Source organism: Tachysurus vachellii, chromosome 3 (genome assembly GCF_030014155.1).
Source record: "Tachysurus vachellii isolate PV-2020 chromosome 3, HZAU_Pvac_v1, whole genome shotgun sequence".
NCBI lineage: Eukaryota > Metazoa > Chordata > Actinopteri > Siluriformes > Bagridae > Tachysurus > Tachysurus vachellii.
The window spans coordinates 25,691,044-25,710,560 of record NC_083462.1 but is presented as its reverse complement, the minus strand read 5'-3'; the positions used below and the strand labels follow the sequence as shown (position 1 = coordinate 25,710,560).

The 19,517-nt window shown below is 39.0% G+C and overlaps 3 protein-coding genes across 3 annotated transcripts; 2 read left to right on the top strand and 1 right to left on the bottom strand.

The window, feature by feature from the left end:
• The first annotated feature begins 563 nt into the window (after window positions 1–563).
• On the top strand, window positions 564–7,280 carry prpf39 (PRP39 pre-mRNA processing factor 39 homolog (yeast)). The gene is made up of 14 exons (XM_060866461.1): window positions 564–723; window positions 2,127–2,701; window positions 2,791–2,916; window positions 3,049–3,167; window positions 3,317–3,484; window positions 3,617–3,788; window positions 4,194–4,301; window positions 4,504–4,668; window positions 5,086–5,212; window positions 5,480–5,748; window positions 5,956–6,140; window positions 6,330–6,404; window positions 6,564–6,681; window positions 6,853–7,280. The coding sequence occupies exons 1-14, from the start codon at window positions 711–713 to the stop codon at window positions 6,940–6,942; spliced, it is 2,310 nt and encodes a 769-aa protein (XP_060722444.1). The 5' UTR covers window positions 564–710; the 3' UTR covers window positions 6,943–7,280.
• Window positions 7,281–10,755: 3,475 nt separating this feature from the next.
• On the top strand, window positions 10,756–13,376 carry faua (FAU ubiquitin like and ribosomal protein S30 fusion a). Its single transcript, XM_060866456.1, has 5 exons — window positions 10,756–10,859; window positions 11,488–11,570; window positions 12,365–12,509; window positions 12,794–12,849; window positions 13,203–13,376. Exons 2-5 carry the CDS (start codon window positions 11,496–11,498, stop codon window positions 13,326–13,328), a joined length of 402 nt encoding a protein of 133 aa, XP_060722439.1. The 5' UTR covers window positions 10,756–10,859; window positions 11,488–11,495; the 3' UTR covers window positions 13,329–13,376.
• A 133-nt stretch (window positions 13,377–13,509) lies between these two features.
• On the bottom strand, window positions 13,510–18,253 carry fkbp3 (FKBP prolyl isomerase 3). Its single transcript, XM_060865005.1, has 7 exons — window positions 18,098–18,253; window positions 16,374–16,475; window positions 16,111–16,209; window positions 15,859–15,994; window positions 14,780–14,847; window positions 14,591–14,688; window positions 13,510–13,745 (listed from the first exon to the last, which is right to left on the bottom strand). The coding sequence occupies exons 1-7, from the start codon at window positions 18,200–18,202 to the stop codon at window positions 13,691–13,693; spliced, it is 663 nt and encodes a 220-aa protein (XP_060720988.1). The 5' UTR covers window positions 18,203–18,253; the 3' UTR covers window positions 13,510–13,690.
• Window positions 18,254–19,517: the final 1,264 nt, after the last annotated feature.

The following is a 19,517-nucleotide window of genomic DNA, read 5'->3' as shown; positions in this document are numbered from 1 at the left end:
ATAGCTGTTGCAGTACATAGTGAAATGAGACGTTTCTCCAGGATCAAGGTGCTAAATAAAACAAAGACAGGGCTAGGACTTAGTAAGTAGTCCTAGCCACATAAAGTAGAAAAGTAGACAGACAAGACAGTGCAGGACAATACAAACAAGACAGACAAGACAGTGCAGGACAAAAGACAGTGCAGACAAAAGGTTACAAGACAACACACAAAAGACAGTAAACAAAAAACAGCACCGACCGACCAGTGTCAATACTGTATGTAAATACTGTAAGTTCAGACAATATCGGACAAAAACACAGTTTCTTAGCAGCAGGTCCCTCAGATAGTGTATAAGCTTGTGCAAAAACAGAAACAACTGAAATATTGTACAGTATGTAAGTATGTATGTACCAAGAGCACCTTAAAACCACAACAAATACCTTGTGTGTCTGCGCAAACTTGGCTAATAAAGCTGATTCTGATTCTGAAATAATATTTTCTTTAAGTCCGACTCAGGCCCAAAAAAGAGGCCAACACATTCACACCTGGCCAGCTACCCGCCCATTTAGCAGCTGCAGGCGTAGTACGCATGCGTGGGGCGATTTTGCCCTTGTGTAGTTGCGTTGTGGTGAGAGAGGAAGTGTAGAATGAGAGCTCGGTAACTCGACCACATGTTGTTGAGTAGATAACTTCAAAAGTTGAGAGAAATTCTTTTGCAAACAAAGTTTCATGGAACAATCTGGTAGGTAAACGCTCAAAAGAATGCTTTGGGTGTGTTATGTGTGCATTTTTAATGTATTGTTGAACTTAGTTTGCGGTGAACTCGACGACAATGTGTGTAGGCTAATGCTAATGATGCTAGCGTTCTGCTTTGTGGCTAAAGAACTAGGCCTCAAACCAAACCGTTACTGTTAGCTTTATTAGCTGCTGCTGCTGCTGCTCTCCGTTGCGTATCTTTCTGATAAAATTTTATCAGCTGTAATCTTTCCTTGGGCCTCGGCTCTATTTTGCGTATATTTAATAATTCCTCTTTTAATTTTTGTCGAAATGGAGCGTACAATAAACGGCTTCGGATGTAGCTTGTTAAGTGGCGGGCTGTCTAGTTATCGGCTAACTTTGTTAGCCTAGCAATTAGGTAACGATTAACCAGCTTTGCTGTATAAAAACTGTAATTACGTTTACGGCATGGATAGATTTACACAACTGATTTATGTCTATTGCAACGCGTTTATTTCAGTCGGTTTTTGTTCACTAAATATTAGTTCAGATAGCTAGCTAAAGTGCTAGCTCGTGTTTGGTGTTTTAGCTAAAATCCGTGCTCGAGAACTGTTTCGTTTCTGCTGGTCTTATGCGTATGTAACATGTTGCGTATGTTTTGTTGGAGAAACTTGCAATTTTTTTCCTCCTTTGGCGTTTGGTATGAGCGAGTGTTAGTAGATCGAAAATGTGCATTTTAGTTATTTTGCGCAGGTAAAATTATCATAACACTTGCTAAAGAAGTCTCTGCTTCGTTGGCAAACTCTCAGGAATCAGTGACTCCCGGGGCATTAACCTGGTAGGCTTCCAGAGGGTTGTGTTACAAAGCTGAGGGTTAGATACATGTTTGATCTGACCGATTAAATCAATTTCCCAGCTGTCGCATGCATATGGACACGTTTGTAGTAGACACAGGTAACCTAATCGTAATGGGGTAATTACTAACGCCTCGTCATCCAAGGACCCGCCACTCGTTTGCACCTTATTCACTTTGTATCGACGTCGAATGCTCAGTCAACAAACGGTTGCCATCTTGTCTGTACGCTTGTGTTCATCGTGGATAAACGGTTAACTTTTTTTACTTTGGGTTTTTTGTTGTTCTTTTCTTTTTTTTTAAATAAATCTATTTGTAAACAGTCCTGCTTGCTTGACTGGAATGAGAGTGCCATCGGCTCAGATCGTCATGACTGCGTTAGGATCAGTTTCACAACATTTTCACACTTTACTGTTATAGGATATTTTTAACAGTGAGCTTCATACACAACTGACAGAATAATGGACAAAATTTTAACCGTTATATTGCCCTGTACCTCACTTACAGTGCATATTCAATTTGCTATTTTACAAGTTACTGACTTTTTTTTTTTTATTATTATTATTATTGTCTAGATCTGCAACTCCCGGAAGAGGCCATGACGGGGATGGTTGGTGCAAATGCCTCTGACAGTGGGGATGCTGCTGTCATGGAAGGTGCAGGAGACAGTTTCATCCCTGACCTTCCTAACTTGGCACCTGAAGCTCAGTGGACAATGGACCAAGTACCTGACACTTTTGCTGCTCTTGGAAATCAACAGAACCCAGAACAAGGCCAGCTGGATCAGTACGAGCAGTATTTGATAGATGGGCATTCACAGTCTGCGGTGGATCAAAAACCGGGCCTGGCCGGACCGCACGATAATTCCACGTGTGTTGATGGAAATCAGCCGGACACTAATGGACAGACTGCAGAGGGTCATCTTAAAGAGTCAGAGCTGAGCTCAGAAAAGCAGGCTGAAACAGGCAGTTCAGACAGCCCTGCAAATATGGAGCTTGAGGATGGGTCCAAAGAGGAAAGTGAGGTAGGAGATGCCTCGGCGCCAAAATCTTTACTCCCTGCTGACTTCGAGAGACTCTACAAGGTGGTTGAAGATGACCCTGAGGACTTTAATGGCTGGGTCTACCTCCTGCAATATGTTGAACAAGAGGTGAGTGCTACATAATCCAGTGAACAGATTAAACTGAGTATGCCAGGTTCATTGTAGATTTAAAGATGTGCGTGTGTTTTGTTTTCCAGAACCATCTGCTGGCTTCCAGAAAGGCATTTGATGCCTTTTTTCTACGCTACCCCTATTGTTATGGATACTGGAAGAAATATGCAGACATAGAAAAAAAACATGGATGCATACAGGAGGCAGATGAGGTAAGATGGCTCTTTGTTTTAAATACATGCAGACTTGTGTGTGTATATATATCTCATATTTTTTGTTCACATTTGAATTTATTCAATGCTGTTACAATTCTTGACTTGGTGCATTCTTTCTTGTCGACACAGGTATATCGCAGAGGTCTACAGGCCATCCCACTCAGCGTTGACCTTTGGCTTCATTATATAACTTTCTTAAAGGAGAACCAAGACACTAGTGATGGAGAGGCTGAGAATCGCGTACGGGCGTAAGTAACTTGTCTACAAGTCTAGTAGCTGGACTGGTTTCTACCTAAATAAAATGGATCGTGTTTTATTGTTTGTTTTCTAGTTCCTGTGTGTGTGTATGTGTGTGTGTTTGTGTATAATTTATTTTTTTTTTTGTTCTGCCCCTCAGTGCCTATGAGCATGCTGTTCTTGCTGCGGGTACAGACTTCCGGTCAGACCGTCTATGGGAAGCTTATATTAGCTGGGAGACTGAGCAGAACAAGTTGGCCAATGTTACAGCCATTTATGACCGTGTCCTGGGTATACCAACTCAGCTGTACTCCCAGCACTTCCAGAGGTATGTGTGTGTAAAATGCTCTCTGCCATGTGGGTGAACATCAGAGACAACACTAAAGACATTAACATCTTTTTTTATTTTTTTACAAAAAATACAAAATTCTTTTAACAGTTAATTGCTTATTATTTACAGGTTCAAGGATCATGTCCAAAACAATAATCCGAAGCACTTCCTGTCTGAAGAGGAGTTTGTTCAGCTGAGGTTGGAACTTGCAGCCGCCAATAAGCCCAGTGGAGAGGGAGAGGAGGAAACCCCCAGTGAGGAGCTACCGCCAGGCACTGAAGACCTTCCTGACCCAGCAAAGGTAAGAGCCCAAGCTGGACTCTTTGTGGGTATTAAACATGCCAGGGATAGGGAGGATCCTACCTGATCCTGGAGAGAAGCAAAACTGTACAGGTTTGAAGAGGTGTCTTTCCGTTAGCAGCCAATGAATACCTGAGGATCCAAGTTGGCATCCAATCAGGGAGTCGATCTAAAAGTGGGACGGGACCGTGACAGAATGACACCGTCCCTCAGCCCTTCCTCGGCTTGGGCCACAGCTGATGTGCAGGGTGTGCATACCGTACTTATCCCAGCGCAAGATGCTGCTAATTTCTCTCAAACTCATGGTGATGTAAAACCTTGGTAGCTGAATATGCAGTTTGCACGTCACTCGATAAGTTGAGCATGCTGTAACGCGATGGCACATAATTGTTTGTTTCTCCTCTAGAGAGTCACAGAGATCGAGAACATGCGACATAAGGTGATCGAGACCCGTCAAGAGATATTTAACCACAATGAACATGAAGTCAGCAAGCGCTGGGCCTTTGAAGAAGGGGTAAGTGTTGAATTTAACTATATTACTCTAGATGTGTCTTTTATAAATTGTATAAATGTAAGTTACATTAAAAAACTTCTACTTAAAAATACTACTTTAATAATAATGTAATAATGTCATTGTGTATGGTTAGGAAGTTGGTGAGTGTTTCTACTGTGCTAAACTGTGGTTGTGAGCAGAGCGTTTTTAATACTTCCTACAGATCAAGCGTCCATATTTCCATGTGAAAGCCTTGGAGAAGACTCAGCTTAACAACTGGAGGGAGTACTTGGACTTTGAACTGGAGAATGGGACGCCGGAGCGTGTAGTGGTTCTGTTTGAGCGCTGCCTGATTGCCTGTGCCCTGTACGAGGAGTTTTGGATAAAGGTAAATAGAGCTCCTTTCGCAGAGACGTTCGTTCCTCCTGTCCCCCCCAATCAACGTTTTCACTTCCTCAGTAAAACTTCCTGCACTCTTTGCGTGTAACGTTGATATTTGACTGTATCTGTTGTATTAGGGGATGGCCAGCTTGCCACACAAGATTTGAGTCCAGCATATGCCAACCTCGTTGCATCTCTCCGTCTCCCACTACCTTACAGAAACTTATCTTATTGGTTCCATGAAGGTGCTGATGGGTTTAAAACAGAAATTCTCAAAACGATCTTGTCAATGGAAATTCACCAGTGCAGGAATCAGAAATGAAAGCTTAATCTCTGTGTTATTTTCCCATTTCTACCTTTTATTCCCTTTCCCCCTCTTTCTCTCTGTCCTCCCCTTCTCATCTTTCCTTCTTTACTTCTGAAGTATGGCAAGTACCTGGAGAGCTACAGCACAGAGGGAGTGAGGCACATCTTCAAGAAAGCATGCACTGTCCACCTGCCTAAGAAGCCTGCCATCCATGTTCTCTGGGCAGCCTTTGAGGAACAGCAAGGTGAGTTTTATTGTACTGCTGGTATAATGTATTGTCCACTTTAGCTGTATGAGTGGAACTGTGGTACAGCTACAGATCAAGCGTTCCTAGAGGACTACTGTTAATGCATGATCAAAACACAGAATTAGGATGTTATTTAACCTCCTGTCTAATAAAATTTATCATGTTAAAATGTAGTATATATGAATTCATATATTATGGCCATTGTGAAATGATTAAATTCCTATTTGAAGACACATTGATTTGATATTTTCTTTATTTTTCCAGGGAACATTGATGAGGCTCGAGGGATCCTGAAAAGCCTAGAGGAGGCTGTTCCTGGGTTGGCCATGGTGAGATTACGTCGTGTGAGCCTTGAACGTCGTCATGGGAACTTGGACGAAGCAGAAGCTCTTCTGGAGGACGCCATCAAGAATGCAAAAAACACAAGTGAATCAACTTTCTTCTCTGTGAAGCTGGCTCGGCAATTCTTCAAAGTACGGAGGAGTGTTGGAAAGGCCAAAAAAGTATTGCTAGAGGCCATTGAAAAGGATGAGGTAAACTGACTTCCCTATACATAACCTACACTTCATCTTCTGTCACATAATTTAAGAGATTTACCATAAATACTGGTTTCTAATAACTAGTATTTAGTTTCAGTTTGAGGTAAACTGACTTGAATTTTAAGCAGCTTATTGATGCAGGAAAACTGCTAAAAATTTATAAATTGTTGGGCTCACTCCATGTCTGATCCAATCCCCCAGACTAGTCCCAAGCTGTACCTGAACCTGCTGGAGCTGGAGTACAGTGGAGACGTACCCCAGAATGAGGGAGAGATATTGGCATGTTTTGACCGAGCACTTAGCAGCACCATGCCATTAGACTCCCGTGTCACTTTTTCACAGCGAAAAGTAGAGTTTCTTGAGGACTTTGGAAGTGATATAAATGTGTGAGTGCAGCATTTCTTTATAAAACTTTTACCACTTGTATTGCTCATCTTTTCTCCTTTCACCTTAAGAAATGTTTCCAAAGAGCTCTGCTAAGTTAAAACACATGACTGAAGATGTTTTATTGTCCCAGTAGCATGTGCATATAACCATGGATGTTTATTAAAAAATGCTTTTCTTTTCCTTATCAGACTTGTAACTGCTTATGAACAACATCAAAAACTTATGAAAGAGCAGGAGTCCACTAAGAGGAAAGCAGAAAATGGGTAAGTTAACCCTGATTTTATTTTATTTAATTTTTTTTTAACCCTGAAAACCTTTTTTTTTTCTTTCCCAATTTAACATTCATCCTATTCCGTTTGGATACTAGCTCTCTGGTTTTAACAACTAAAAGTTAAATATTTCTAAACTGGATATTTTCAAAGGTCACAAGAGCCAGATTCAAAGAGACAGCGCATGGACGATGGCTCAGCAGCATCTGGGCAGATGGCACCAGACATGCAAGCGAATCATGGTGGATACAACTATAACAACTGGTATCAGGTACGGTTTCCTAAGCGCTGTATAATGACCTGATTCTTTGGCTAGGAATATGGTCTCAGTGTACAGCCTGTTTATTGTCTTGACTGTCTTTTGTCAAACTTTGCTAAATTTGCTTTTGTGTTGCACTTCTCTTATTTTTAATAATTGTTTCTTTTCTTTTTTTTTAAATAGCAATACAACAACTGGGGAAGCCAGAACACCTGGGGCCAGTATGGCCAGTATGGCCAATATAACCAGTACTACCCACCACCCCCAACATGAATGGCATGCAGTCTGATGGAGTGATGCTGAAGTCCCTTTTACCTGTTCTTATTGCTACTCTTGACATTCTCAGTCATTTGACATGTTTCTTTGTGTTCTGAGCATGTGCGTTGGAATTGAAGATTCTTTTTCTGTAAAAAGGTGCGGATGTTTATTTTAGCCTGGTTTAGTGTGGTCCCTGGAAATTGTTTTTGGATTAATTAAATTTGTATGGAAGGAAGTAGAAAATTCTGAAACCCTCTTTCTGCCCTCCTAAATGACATTACTGTTTTCAGAGCCAAATGTGAAATGAAGGCTTTTTATTTTGAATTAATTTCATAATAAAGAGATTGCTGAGACATTTGTCTTGTTTTTATGTGCTAGATGACATAAACTACTAATGATTTTTAGGTGTTGAACTTTTCGGTATACCGATTTGGCAGCTCTACGTTACAGCACAACAGATTGCTTTTTTGTTTTCCCCCTGTGCTTGATGGATAGATACAGACAAGCTACTATCAGAATATTGAAAGCTTTAATGTCTTTCTGCAGAGTATAGAGAGAGGAAAAAAAGCTGAATGCTAAATAAACCCATTTTTATTTAGACAAACGTTTTCATTGATAAAAGAAACATAAGGGTATTTAGTTTGCAAGATTTTGCAGAAATATCCAATGATTAGGAAATGTATGAGGACAGATTTTAAATTTGTATTTTGTCAAGAGTTTTTATCTAAGCAATAAAAAGATGCTCCAGCACAATGCATTTCTGAAATCATCAAGGAGTCGACTGTCTAGCTGAAAAGGAAAAATAAAAAATGAAAATAACTAATTTAAATAATGTTAAAAATAAAAAGCATAGCTTGCATTTCTATCAGAAGTGACAATCATTGTAATTGATTTGCTGTCTTGGTGTGTTGTGTGCTTTTTTTTTTTTTGTTCTGGTGAACGAGCCAGAACAAAAAAATATAATTTATAATTTAATTTATAATTAAATTAAATATAATTTATTTCCCAATTTTATTGGCACATCCGTAACTTTTTTAGACATTCTAGGCAAAGGTGCGCACAGTGAAACCCTGGAGGAGAAAGAAGCGCATCGCTCACCGCTACCGGGAATATTTCTCTCCAGTTCACTGTGCAACGAATTGAACGAACTTCAGCTAACGTTTTGGAAAAATAAAGACTTCTTCATATTCTATCTACTGCTTCACGGAAACATGGCTGTGCGACACTAAATCCCGACTGCAGCTATAGCAGGATCCCAACTCTCCGGAGCCGATCGCCATGCGGAACCTTCTGGTGCAAAGATGTGACAGTGATTCAGCAATACTGTTCTGATCCCGCACTCATTTGTTATCGTCCTGGGCGACTTTAACAAAGACAACCTCATGCAGGAACTCCCCAAATACAGAAATCCATTAAATGTCCGACACCAGCTGCACTAGGACACGCTGACCACATCATGGTCCATTTGATTCCTGCATACATTCAGGAATTAAAGCTCACCAAACCTGTTGTGAGGACATCAAAAGTGTCTGACTCAACCTGCAGGTGGATCACAGTCTTCCTGACTGACAGGAGGCAGCATGTGTAAGTTAATCCTAGATACATAAAGTGCATCTGTGCAACCTGGTGCAAACAGTGCAGGACAAAAATATGTCTGCAGCAGCTGAAGTTTAACCTACCAATGATGGTGCACTTCAACACCTCCATTATTGAGTCTATACTCATCTACTCCATCACCATTTGGTGTTGGTATATATTATTCATTCATTCATTCATTCATTCATTTTCTACCACTTATCCGAAGTACCTCGGGTCACGGGGAGCATCTCAGGCGTCATCGGGCATCAAGGCAGGAACCATGGACAATCAACTGTCCTTTTCCTCTCATGTTGCTAATGTGACTCGCTCATGTCGGTTTCTGCTCTACAACATTAGAAGGATTCGGCCATTTTTGTCCTCATAGGCTGCTCAGGTACTTGTTCAGTCTCTTGTCATTTCTAGACTGGATTACTGCAACGCACTGCTGGCAGGTCTACCTATGAACGCAATTCGTCCTCTGCAAATGATCCAAAATGCAGCTGCACGGCTTGTTTTTAACCTGCCAAAGTTCTCGCATACCACCCCGCTGCTGCGATCCCTCCACTGGCTTCCGGTAGCTGCACACATCAGATTCAAAACACTGATGCTGGCCTACAAAGCCAAAAATGGACCAGCTCCCTCTTACCTCAAAGCCCTCACCACCTATTTATTCAGGAAACACTTCAACTAGCACTTCTTTCCCTATCTTTTGCATTATAAAAAAAAAAAACGTGACTTTTTCATCATAACTTTGAACAAATGTTTTAAACTCATGTTATCTTAAGTATGTAACCTAGTGAGCCAGCATTAATGATTCAATGTTAGAGATTTAAGCCCTTATGTACGTCGCTCTGGATAAGGGCGTCTGCCAAATGCTGTAAATGTAAATGTAAAACCCATCGCTGGGCACACACACACTCGATCTATCTATTTATTTATTTATTATTATTTTTTACAAATATCTATCTATTTTTAAAAAAATATTTATCTGGTTACATATTTATTCATTTATTTGTTTGTTTGTTTATTTATATAACCTTTGTTTCCTATAATTATGCATCTTCTCTATCATTACTATGCATTAACACACTAAGACACCTGGACTGCCCAGGGACATACGCCCAGATTCTGATTGTCGACTTCAGTTTGGCCTTTAATACTATAATTCAGGAAATTCTCCACTCCAAATTCCTAAGGCTCCTTCCATCTGTCAGTGGATCACCAGCTTCCTGACAGACAGGAAACAACAGGTGAGACTGGGAGGTGTTATGGTGCATTCAGAACAGTCTGGAGTTAAACACCCTCAAAACTGTGGAGATGATAGTGGACTTTAGGAAAGACCTCTCAACACTACTCCCCCTCACAATATCCAACAGCCCGGTGTCATCTGTGGAGGCCTTCAAGTTTGGGCACTACCATTTCCCAAGACCTGAAATGGGAGTGCAACATAAACTCCATCATCAAAAAGGCCCAGCAGAGGATGTACTTTCTACGCCAACTAAGGAAGTATGGTCTGCCATTCTACACTGCAGTCATTGAATCTGTCCTGTGCACATCCATCACCATCTGGTTTGGTGCAGCAACAAAACAGGACAGGAACAGACTGCAACACACAGTTAAAACAGCGGAAAAAATAATTGGCGCCTCCCAGCCCACCCCCAAGGACTAGTATGACACAAGAACCAGAAACCGGGCAGGAAAAATCACCACTGACCCTTCGCCCCCTGGACATAACCTCTTTCAGCTCCTCCCTTCTGGCAGGCATTACAGAACTTTGCTTACTAAAACTGCCAGACACAGGAAGTTTCTTTCCCCAGACAATCACCCTGATCAACAACTCACCATAATTATATTCACTGCTTCTTATCATAAGTACTGCATTATCAGGACTGTCAGTCTTCAAATCATCTGTATATTACACACTACTGCTGCTGTATATTGCACAAAAAGCATAATATTGCACAATATTTTTATTTGCACTCCCACACTTTATGTACATAACTGATCGTTCATATTCTATATTCATATTTTATACTCATTCTCTCTATATTGTATCTCATCGTCTGCATTGTCTTGTTTGTATAGTATAGTGTTATTTATGTCTGTACTTTTGAGAGTCACAAACAGCTGGAACCAAATTCCTTGTGTGTGTCAACACAATAAACCAATAAACCTGATTCTGATTCTGATTCTGATGACAAAGTCCTGTACATGTGACTGACCCTACAGTACCAACCAGCCAGTCCATTCAATGACGTAACGCCTTCCCAGAATTCTTAGCCTTGCACATGCGCACGACAGACGATACGCTGGTCCTTTTCTCGCTCCGAGTGGAACGATTAGCACCGTGCGATGTAAGGCCCGTCCGTCTTTATGTATTTATTATTATTATTTTCATTCTTAGTGGTGTTTAAATAGCGTCCATATGCGTGTAAAATGCTTGGGATGTGCGCTTTACGGGTTTTTAGGGTCTTTTGCAGTATTTTGGGAGTATTTATTGTACACTTTTGATCGCGTGCCTCATGCGCGTGAGTGATCAGCCGAACAGCTAAACTAGCTAATGCTAATGCTAACGCTACAGCTAGCTCGATGCTCGGCTTGTCTGCCGCACAACACGAGAGTCGTTACACGACACGTACTTCGTTTCTGCTTGGTTACTTTATAAGAGCTGTTTTATTTGAATCCAACTCAAACGTGAATGATTTAATATCACTAATAATGAGGTCGTGTTGTGATGAGAGACGGTAGCTGCTCACTCAAGGCCGGAAGTGAAGGAGAACCGACTGGAGAACCTTAATCAGAACCTCTTAGTTGTTTTCATTCTGCTTTTGTGATGATTTGTGGTTTAATTTCAAGCCTACAAGAGGCGCTGCATGATTGATTAATGACGTGGCAAAAAAAAAGACTGAATAATTGTACATCATGAACAGTTTTAAACTTTTAAATTTTAATCATGTTTCATTGTTTTTTCTTTACCTCAAGCAATCAACATGCAGCTCTTCGTGCGTGCACAGAACCTGCACACCCTTGAGGTGACAGGAGACGAGACTGTCCATGATATCAAGGTGAGACTCTGAGCCAGGTTGTATTCTACAATATGTGATGTAGTTATAATAATAATTAAGGAATTTAAAACAAACAGGGTCCTATCACAGGTTGAGGGTTGATGAGGTCTGACCTGGAGTGGATCTATTGTCATTTGACATCATACATGCAGACAGTATTAAAATTAGCACATGAGCAGTGAGTTTGAATTTTTTGGTTGTTTTAGTATTTTCATTGCGTGGATGTTTGTGTTCACCACATGAATTGTAGAGGTTAGATATTGCCTTTTATCTAACCAAAGTTACAGCAACAATTAAAAAAAAAAAAAAAAGGAAAAATCACAAAGTATACAGAGATGCATCCGTTTGATTTCTGAGCTTTATTTGCACCCGGACAGGACTAAAGACAACTATTTTGAAACTTATCACTAATCTATGTGAAAAACAGTAGGTAAACTGGTCTGTAACAAACTTATAGGCACACTGAGAAAAAACAGATATGGCTGATCTCGATGGCAGACTTCAAGTAAATTGAATTCTTTAAATACGGATATTAAAATGTGCACAGAAAATTAACCCCCACCTTCTGATCATTCACAGTGGAGAATACAGCATAGCTGTGGTATAAGATCATTTTGTCTTCTGTTTAATGTATTGTCATTCAGTACCACATGTACATGACATGAGTCATGTATGATTACGAAGCTGTGTAATCTTCCATTTAAACTAGTATTGCGAGATGTTGAACAATGTGGATTGTCACCAAGTGCGCTGATGGGAACAGTGCAGACTAAATGTTGTGTTGTGTTTTTCAGGCCCATGTCCAGACTCTAGAGGGTCTTTGTGTAGAGGATCAGGTACTTCTCCTATCTAGCACTCCCCTGGAAGATGCTGCAACCCTCATGAGCTGTGGAATTTCAGAGTACTGCACCCTGGAGGTTGTTGGCAGGCTTCTGGGAGGTAAGTCCACAAATTTTTGATTTTTGCTGTGAAGAACTGCACTTTTAAACTCTCTTGGACCTTGATTAGTGTTCAAGAAACTGTTACTGCAGTATCATTTGCTATTTATAAATGACTGCAGATTATTGGAGCCACATTTAGCCGCTTAAATAGTTTAAAGCAGGTGAAATCTGATGTGGCTCCTGTTTAGTAAGAATAAAAACCTGTGCACGTTTACCCTTTAATAGTGTTTAAGCAGAGCAAAAAGGTTTTGTTTTAAGGCATTATTTTTTTCCTCTTTTTAGGTAAGGTCCACGGTTCTCTGGCTCGTGCTGGAAAAGTACGGGGACAGACACCCAAGGTGAGCAGAGTTTATTTTTTAAAAGCCCTTAAAAAAATAGGTTTGCTGTGTTTTGGTACTGTTCAATGTCTCTTCTAATCATGCTAAGAACTCCTTTTGATTTATGAAAAGCAGTGACTCCAGGCTTTTTATTTTTTTTCTGGATTCAGATTAAGGATTGTAGTATGCCTTCCTTGATTAGTAAAGAAGTTAAGAATGATGCGAAAATTGTTGTAATTCTTGTATGCTCTATTCTTTATTTGAAATGCAAATCAAGATATTTGTTATGGTCTGAGTTAACTTAAAGCAGGAATGATTGAGGGAAAAGAAAGCAGCAGAGGTCACATCATATCTTTCTGTATTGCTTATTTCAGGTGGACAAGCAGGAGAAGAAGAAAAAGAAGACAGGCCGTGCTAAGCGTCGCATCCAGTACAACCGTCGCTTTGTGAATGTGGTGCCTACCTTTGGAAAGAAGAAGGGCCCTAATGCCAACTCTTAAATAGTTTTCTGTAACATTTGTTCATAATAAAGTTGCAGGTTAAAAACAGCAGTGTACTCTCATTGTTTATACTACCTATAAAGATAAATGAGTGGTAGTAACCTGGATCAGGGTTTCAAATCTTATACTGTTATTACAAAAGTAACAAGTAGGAAAAGACACACACACACACACACAGAGCTCTGATGTCTTTTTTTTTATTATTGACTTCACCAGAAAAACATGCAAAGTGATGTGAATTCACATCAGTAATAGCCTGCTCTGCCTGTAATATAGAGGATTTGTGCAGTGTATGACAATACTGAGGTTAACATGAAGGCTTGAGTTCCGTTGTAAGGGCTGATCCTCCCATGCTGGCAATCCTAATCAATGGCCACCAATTCAACCTCAAAAATAAGTTTAGCATTTGGTGGAATTCTGGTTAATAAATTAAGGAAAATGGTAAAATAATTCAGAAAACGTCTTCAGTTGGACACTACAATCAGATTTGAAATTAACAGACCTAACAAACCTGTAGAAAATGATGTTTATGGATTAGTTGGCTACTTAAGAATGCAACATAATAGCTTATCAAATATTTAATATAAGTCATAAGTTTCAGTAGCCTAGCAGAATCTGAAATGTTAAAGAAAAAACATTTTGCATTTTATCTAGTATTACCCTTAAGCTATTTCACATAACAGCTGTTTACATAAAGTCCACAAGTTTACAGACCCTCGATTCTTACTGTGGGGTGGTGTTACCTAGCTGATCAGCGATTTTTCTGCATTGTGATAGTTTTTACATGTCCCTTGTATTGTATTGTATTGACTTCAGAAAAAGTCCAGGATCTTCTGTATATTTAAGCCCTTTCCAACATATGGGATCCATCTTTTCGCAAGTACTGTAGGACAATTGAGAGACTCGTACCCAACTATTACAAAATGTGCTAACATTCAGTGGTGCTCAGAAAGCCAATACCCCACATTAAGTGCCAGTGGGATGTAAACTTGATCAGAATGATTGGTGTTACAAGAATTTTAACTTTCATTTAGTACGTTCCTGCAGAAGCTACGTTAGATATTTACGTTTCCCAGAAGACAAAATTTTGCTTGAGTTTTACTTGTAAATCTAAAGTCATGATAGAATCTCACAGGTCTCCATTTAGGCAGCCAATGAACTTTACCTGAGCTGCCAGAAATATTGGAACCGTCTTTAAAATGATTGATGGCAAGTTGGTGAGCATATGTTCAAAACAATATGACAGTGCTATGAAAGGATACTTTGAATCAGGAAGACCCTTTTTACCGTAGGCCCATTCTGGCTCAATTTCCAGGCGAGCAGTCTCACCTTTGCTCATAGTCAGCAGCCCCTCATCCCACTGCAAGTGCATGAGGGAGTGAATTAAAAACAGCAGCATGGAATAGGTAAATAAAAAGCCATTTAAGGGATGGACAACAGAAAACACTCACCCCTCTGATAACTCTGCCAATGCCGACTTTAAAGGAAAGTGGTTTGGTCTGCTTCTTTTTGCGTGCGACTGCAAAAGACGCTCAGGGTTAATTACTGTTTGTTTACCAGTCAGGATTCTGTTCTTCATAGGCAGATTACTTAATTGAAAACTTCGACATGAATATCCTAATATATCAATATTTATAATCAATATATAATCTTCAATTGTTTTATTTATTCAAAATTTATTTTGTTTCAATTGAGTTACTTTTTTTGTGATTGAAATGTCTTTCATCGACATGTGGCTCCAGTAGATCCATTACTCCATCATAGGAATGGAACCGAATATGAATATATTATTATTAATGACCACATAATCTGAGGACATGGATACAAATAGACTAAATGGGAATAGAGAGCTGCACTAAAGGAAAAGCGTTATGATGATGATTTTTTTTATAGATAGCCTGCTGTACCAGATATTTTAGATATCCGGATAAAACTAGAGATGCTTTTGTTTTCCAGTATTTCCAGGAGGCATAGTGGTAGAATTCATACTTCCAGCTCTCTTATGCTTTTCATCTTGTAGGCTGCTAACTAGCAGAGCCAAGTCCCTGCTGTAACTGTCTCACACACACACATACACTTATATGGTCAGAAGTATGTGGACATCTACATTTCATACTTATCTGTGGATCTTCTCCAAACATATGTCAAAAAATTGTTGTATAGAGTTGTATAGGATTTCTCTTTATGTTGTAGATTTAAGCTTTCCCTTTACTGGAGCTAAGTAATCTAAACATGCTCCAGCAAGACAATGCCTCTGTGCACAAAAATGTATAACTCATTACTTGCTAAGATTGGAGTGGAAGAAAGCACAGAGCCTTGGCTAAAACCCTACACAATAACTTTAGGATGAATGTACCCCAGACCTTCTCATCCAAGACCTCACTAATGCTCTTGTGAATGGATGTACACAAATCCCTACAGTTATACAATCTACATGCTAATAACATATTCATGAATTTTATTATATTTTATATTAAGTTAACCACATAGGTGTGAATGCTATATATTGCCATTAGGATGGCTGTCCAACCTGAAGGGATGTTGGTATCAAAAACAGTGCCATCTTCAAGCGTGCCAGTATACCAACATGATACTGTGTCCCCCTTCTTGGGAAAGTTGGTCTTGTCTCCTTTCTTTGTCACTGACTTTGTGAACCTTGGGGGGCCCTGTGTAGAGAAACACTAATGTCTGAGAAAAGAAAGAACTTTTCTATTGCTAAACTACACTTTATTTTGAGTCAATTAGCACAACTGGAACTGCATGCAGTGAATCTTTTATCTACCTCATCTACTATTTCTGTCTTTGTTTCTTTGGGCTTCTCTTCGATCTTCACAGCTTTCACCTCCTCAGTCACCTGCTCCACTTCCGTGCCTTTAAACCTCTGAAAAATACCAGCACACAACCTCAGCTTTTAAATCTACCGATAATATTTTGCAAATGAATTCAGCAATTTGAGTGAAAATGTTCTAATTCAGTTGGAAAAAATGAAATTCCCATTAAAATATCTTCTCAGACGTTATCAAAATGAAACCATACAGTATTTACCTTGCTCTCAAACAGCTGTTTGTAGGCCCCAATAAGTTGCTCCTTTTTTGCAGTCTTCACAACATTCTTGATATTTCCCTTGAGCTTGTGCTCAACAAGAAACTGGAAGCACAGTGTCATACAGAGCAATCGTTTTGCATCTACTCACACTACTAGAAACATGGAAAAATTGTAGCAGTGCATTTGGAGATATTTTTATGTTTTCATGTAAGACATCTTAAGATCCTTTTTAATTTCTACAGTGTCACACTGCAACACATTATAACACATGAAACTTTGGATAGTCACGTAGAGAAATTGTTAATACTAAAATATGTTCACTTCCCAATCGCTCTCTATTATATACGATTTGGAAACCTATATCCTTTTTAGTAGACCTATTTAGGAACTAAGGACCCATCTGTGATGCACCTGATGTAAGCTGGACCCATTTGTGATGCACCCTATGTGATCTGGACCCATCTGTGGTGCAGACTATGTGATCTGGACCCATCTGTGATACACCCTGTGTGAGCTGGACCCATCTGTGCTGACCCTATATGAGGTGGACCCATCTGTGATGCACCCTATATGGTCTGGACCCATCTGTGATGTACACTATTTGATCTGGACCCATCTGTGATGAACACTATGTGATCTGGACCCATCTGTGATGAACACTATGTGATCTGGACCCATCTGTGATGAACACTATGTGATCTGGACCCATCTGTGATGAACACTATGTGATCTGGACCCATCTGTGATGCACACTATGTGATCTGGACCCATCTGTGATGCACACTATGTGATCTGGACCAATCTGTGATGCACACTATGTGATCTGGACCCATCTGTGATGAACACTGTGAGATCTGGACCCATCTGTGATGCACACTATGTGATCTGGACCCATCTGTGATGCACACTATGTGATCTGGACCCATCTGTGATGCACACTATGTGATCTGGACCCATCTGTGATGCACACTATGTGATCTGGACCCATCTGTGATGCACACTATGTGATCTGGACCCATCTGTGATGCACACTATGTGATCTGGACCCATCTGTGATGCACACTATGTGATCTGGACCCATCTGTGATGCACACTATGTGATCTGGACCCATCTGTGATGCACACTATGTGATCTGGACCAATCTGTGATGCACACTATGTGATCTGGACCCATCTGTGATGCACACTATGTGATCTGGACCCATCTGTGATGCACACTATGTGATCTGGACCCATCTGTGATGCACACTATGTGATCTGGACCCATCTGTGATGCACACTATGTGATCTGGACCCATCTGTGATGCACACTATGTGATCTGGACCCATCTGTGATGCACACTATGTGATCTGGACCCATCTGTGATGCGCATTATGTGATCTGGACCCATCTGTGATGCACACTATGTGATCTGGACCCATCTGTGATGCACACTATGTGATCTGGACCCATCTGTGATGCGCATTATGTGATCTGGACCCATCTGTGATGCGCATTATGTGATCTGGACCCATCTGTGATGCGCATTATGTGATCTGGACCCATCTGTGATGCGCATTATGTGATCTGGACCCATCTGTGATGCGCATTATGTGATCTGGACCCATCTGTGATGCACACTATGTAAGGTGCGTAGCCATCTGACGTTAGCATTAGTGCATCAACTGCGGAAAAAGCAACATTTCATACAAAGCTTCTTAAAACAAATGTAAACTGTGAATACCGAATGTGATGCATTGTCCTGTAGAAATTTGATTAGGTCTTTTTTTGGTATTTCCTCACTGTTTAGTTTCTCCTCGCTCCACTCCTGTGTTGGTTCAGCAGCCATTTTGCTTTCGAACTTCACGAACTCTGACCTCTTCCAAAATAGCCAATCAGATTGCTTTATGTTCGCCTACGGTATATTGAAGACTTATGTATGTAAACATAGTGCCTTTTTTTTCTTGATATTAAATAACAATAACAATAACTTGAAAATAACAATAACATACCATTGGTTTAGGTACCAGAAGGGCTGATTTGAGTATGTCTATTACTGCTAATATAAATATAGTATAAATATAATGTTTATTACTGCCAATATAAATATAATAAAACATAATGTTTATTACTGCTAATATAAATATAGTATAAATATAATGTTTATTACTGCTAATATAAATATAGTATAAATATAATGTCTATTACTGCTAATAGAAAATTATATAAATATAATGTCTATTACTGCTAATATAAATATTATATAAATATAATGTTTATTAGTGCTAATAGAAAAATAATAAAATATAATGTTTATTACTGCTAATAGAAATATGATATAAATATAATGTCTATTACTGCTAATATAAATATTATATAAATATAATGTTTATTAGTGCTAATATAAAAATAATAAAATATAATGTCTATTACTGCTAATAGAAATTTAATAAAAATATATTGTCTATTACTGTTAATATAATTTTGAACCAATGTTGTGTCAGTCAGCTGTATGGTCTGGTCTTTATTAGCAATCAGGTCTGTGCTGAACTCTGAGTTTGTGATGAAATGACATTATTTACATTTACACTACTTACTGTAGCATGTCACCCAAATTAATTTCTTCTTCTTCTTCTTCTTCTTCTTCTTCTTCTTCTTCTTCTTATTATTATTATTATTATTATTATTATTATTATTATTATTATTATTATTATATATTTATTTCTTTTTGTCTCTCTCTTCTGTTTCCATACTTCTGTAAAGCTGCTTTGAGACAATGGGAAATATAATAGAAATATACTGTAATGTTTATTACTGCTAATAGAAATATAATGTTTATTACAGCTAATATAAATATAGTATAAATATAATGTTTATTACTGCTAATAGAAATATAATAAAATATAATGTTTATTACAGCTAATATAAATATAGTATAAATATAATGTTTATTACTGCTAATAGAAATATAATAAAATATAATGTCTATTACTGCTAATATAAAATTATAATTAGCAAATAATTTTATGAATTAAACACGTGTTCAAATGTTCTGCCCTAAAAAGTAAGAACATAATCATGAATAATCATGAGCCACTGCTGTTAAAGTGACTTACATTTTTATTTCAATTTATTCAACTGAGTGATTGAGGGTTATTAAGGGC